The 2,928-nt window shown below is 35.5% G+C and overlaps 1 protein-coding gene across 4 annotated transcripts in view; it reads right to left on the minus strand.

The window, feature by feature from the left end:
• Positions 1-115: 115 nt before the first annotated feature.
• LOC107584872 (histone deacetylase 6-like) overlaps positions 116-2,928 on the minus strand; it is a 13,030-nt gene continuing 10,217 nt past the window's right edge. For 3 of the 4 annotated variants that reach the window (XM_016271634.1, XM_016271635.1, XM_016271636.1), the window contains exons 26-28: positions 2,392-2,538; positions 1,082-1,210; positions 116-887 (exon numbers count right to left, since the gene is read on the minus strand). In XM_016271634.1, the coding sequence (XP_016127120.1) occupies positions 819-887; positions 1,082-1,210; positions 2,392-2,538 (345 nt within the window). In that variant the 3' untranslated portion in view covers positions 116-818. Of the gene's footprint in view, positions 888-1,081; positions 1,211-2,391; positions 2,539-2,928 lie in introns of those variants that run through there. The other variant, XM_016271637.1, reaches the window with a different exon arrangement.

Below are 2,928 nucleotides of genomic sequence, written 5' to 3' on the forward strand. Positions count from 1 at the left end.
TATATATATATATATATATATATATACTGTATATATATATAAATAAAATACTGTTTGAGATTCTCCCCTTGATATTTTCACAAATGTGGCCATAAAAAGCAGTGGCTTTTAACAATGTGGAACAAAAGAGCTTTTATTTAGAATGCAACATGTATCAAGAGTTACAAAGTGAGGGTTTCCAAAGGTTTGAGACATTGTGTTTGTGCAAAAAGTAAAATAAAAAAAAAGAAAAGGAACATAAAATAACTCGTTACATCCTGTCCTTACATGCTGTGTAAGTAAAAAAATATTTTTATTTAATTTAATTTTAAAATATTGCTTTCAGGTTAAGGTGGTTTTGTAATTTCCACAGTTTGATCGCCTTGGCCTGGAGTCATACAATGAAAACAGGAATGCTTCTTAACAGTGCGGTGCAAACGCTGTTGGTTGTGCATTGAGAATGCAATACATTTGAAACACTGATTTGGTTGGTTGTAAAATTGTGGTTTTAGCACCATGCTACTGTTTTTCTGCACGAACTCTTCATAAAATCAAAGTACCATTTGGGGAAAAAAAAAGCTACTATTACAAATTGTAGAGAGGGCACCTTTTAAAAACTAAGATTTTCTTTAAGATCGAACAAATTCCATTTAAAAAAGTCAGTATTTTAGCAAACAACCTCACAAGTGGCACAATGAGAATCTATGAAGTATGTTTACGACACAAGTGAGGAAGGAAGACAGATAAACTGAAGAAACTTGCTTCCACTGCAGCTCAGTTTGGTCTCTTCACATGCATGCAAACAACACACAAACAAAGGCTTCCTTCTCTCTGCTGGTTCAGCTGAAAGGAGGAATCTCCTCTCCAAACTTCACAAGGTGAGCGGCACTTTTGGCTTCATGGAGCACCTGTGTGTGCAGAGACAGACAGTGACACGGCTGACACGGCTGTTTGTGCATGTGTACTGAAAAAGTGCATGTTAAATCTAACAGTGACAATTTAATTCATCTCATAAAGAACAAAAATCATGTTATAGACCAACATTAACATGTTGTCATACATCATTCAGTGATTACAGGCCCCTGATCTGGGCGGCACCCACCTTGTTGTGGACGTATGACTCACAAGCGTAGCACCAGACAGAAAGGTCAGCGAAGCTCAGCACCATAGGGTGACCCGACACCTGCCCGTGGGTCACCATGTGCTGCTTCACATAACGCCCGCAGAGCACCTGACACCAAACATAAAAATAGTGCTTCAACCACAATAAGATTCATAAGTGATCTATAAAAAAAAAATGGGTCTCATTCACTAATAATTGTGTGGATTATTCATATTTATACACACAGAAGAACTTCTGACAAAAAAAAAATTCCCATCTAATTCACAACATGTGCATATTCACATGAATTTGTCCTTAACCATCATGTTGTGTTCCGGTGATTTTGACCCAGAGAAGATTTTCTTTTTTTTCTTTTTTTTAAATAGTTCATGTTATCGCGTTGGATTAAAACTTACTGACTTTGTTCACACAGGTTGTAACAAATGCCCCAAAAACTGAATCATTTTTGTACTTGTTTTAGATTTTTTTTTTCACCTTGTTACACTAGTGAAAAAACTAAAAATCAACCATGGCTTTTTTTGGTCAAAGCAGCCCACCAATACAATCAGAATCTGTCCAGTTGGACTCCACTCATATATATATACATCGTCATTCAAAATACACTCCCATTAACACTGTGTGTTTACCCGTTTAAGTGGACCAGTGGACTCACCCGTTCTTGACTGTTTGAGGAAACCAGTATAGGCTATCTACAAAAACTAGGCATGCACCGATCTTTATTTTTCATGGCAAATTCTGATTTTTTTTACCAGCAAATGGGCCGATTCCGATTGCACATTTATTTTTCTTTAAGTAAGAGACAAGAAAGATTGAAGGACTACATGAACAAGATGCTCTATTACAGGCTGAACTGGCCTTCTGTAGCCATTTGAAATGAGAGGCAACCAGTGCTTTTAAATCATATTCCAAAAAAAGATGCTACATGCATGAAGCATGAGCATTTGTTTTTTGTTTTTTTTATTAAATTGCATAATTTCAAGATATAAGGCAAACAGAGCAGTCTGACTTCAGCGTTGTGAAATTATGCTAAAATTGCAAATTCCCTCTACTGCTGTAAACAAAGCAGTGCTGTAAAATGAAAAGGAAATGAAGCGTGTGGAAAAAAACAACAACATGATCATCCTGAACAACATGCACGCTTAGTGAATGAGACCCAATGTGCACCACTGTTGGCAGTGATAAATCACAACTCTAAACTTCATTCAGCACTCAGTAAGGCTGTTACATGAATGAGTTTGGCACATCTATGTGTTGTTTTTGCTGTGATTTTGAGCGTCATTAACTGTTACCTTGTAGCAGAAGAGGCAGATCCAGTTTTCTGTATCACCTCCACACTCTTCACACGGCAGGAAGACATCGATGCCACCTGCGGGAACCGGTCGCACTGACTCCAAGTGTGGGCACCAAGACAACGGGTCCACCACATACATAGTGTCCTAGCAACAAAAGCCACACGATTAGATCACCACTCAAATTCACATTAGTATCGCCCAGAGTACTGAATGACGCAACAGAATGAAAGCAAGAAATCTAGCTCTCTGCTACTCGGCAATTCAGCAACATAACTGCAACATTCTTAAATGTACCCATATGCAAATATCCTATCCTAAAAAATAAATAATATATATTATTTGTATTACTACTACATATATATTAGTATTTATCTTTTATTTATTGTTATTATTACTACTATTAAATATCTTTTTATATTATTTTAGATTTATCTATTTACTAGTAATATATATATATATATATATATATATATATATATATATATATATATATATATATATATATATATATATATATATATACATATATACATA

The sequence above is a fragment of the Sinocyclocheilus grahami genome, unplaced genomic scaffold (assembly GCF_001515645.1).
Source record: "Sinocyclocheilus grahami isolate Dianchi unplaced genomic scaffold, SAMN03320097.WGS_v1.1 scaffold64.1, whole genome shotgun sequence".
NCBI lineage: Eukaryota > Metazoa > Chordata > Actinopteri > Cypriniformes > Cyprinidae > Sinocyclocheilus > Sinocyclocheilus grahami.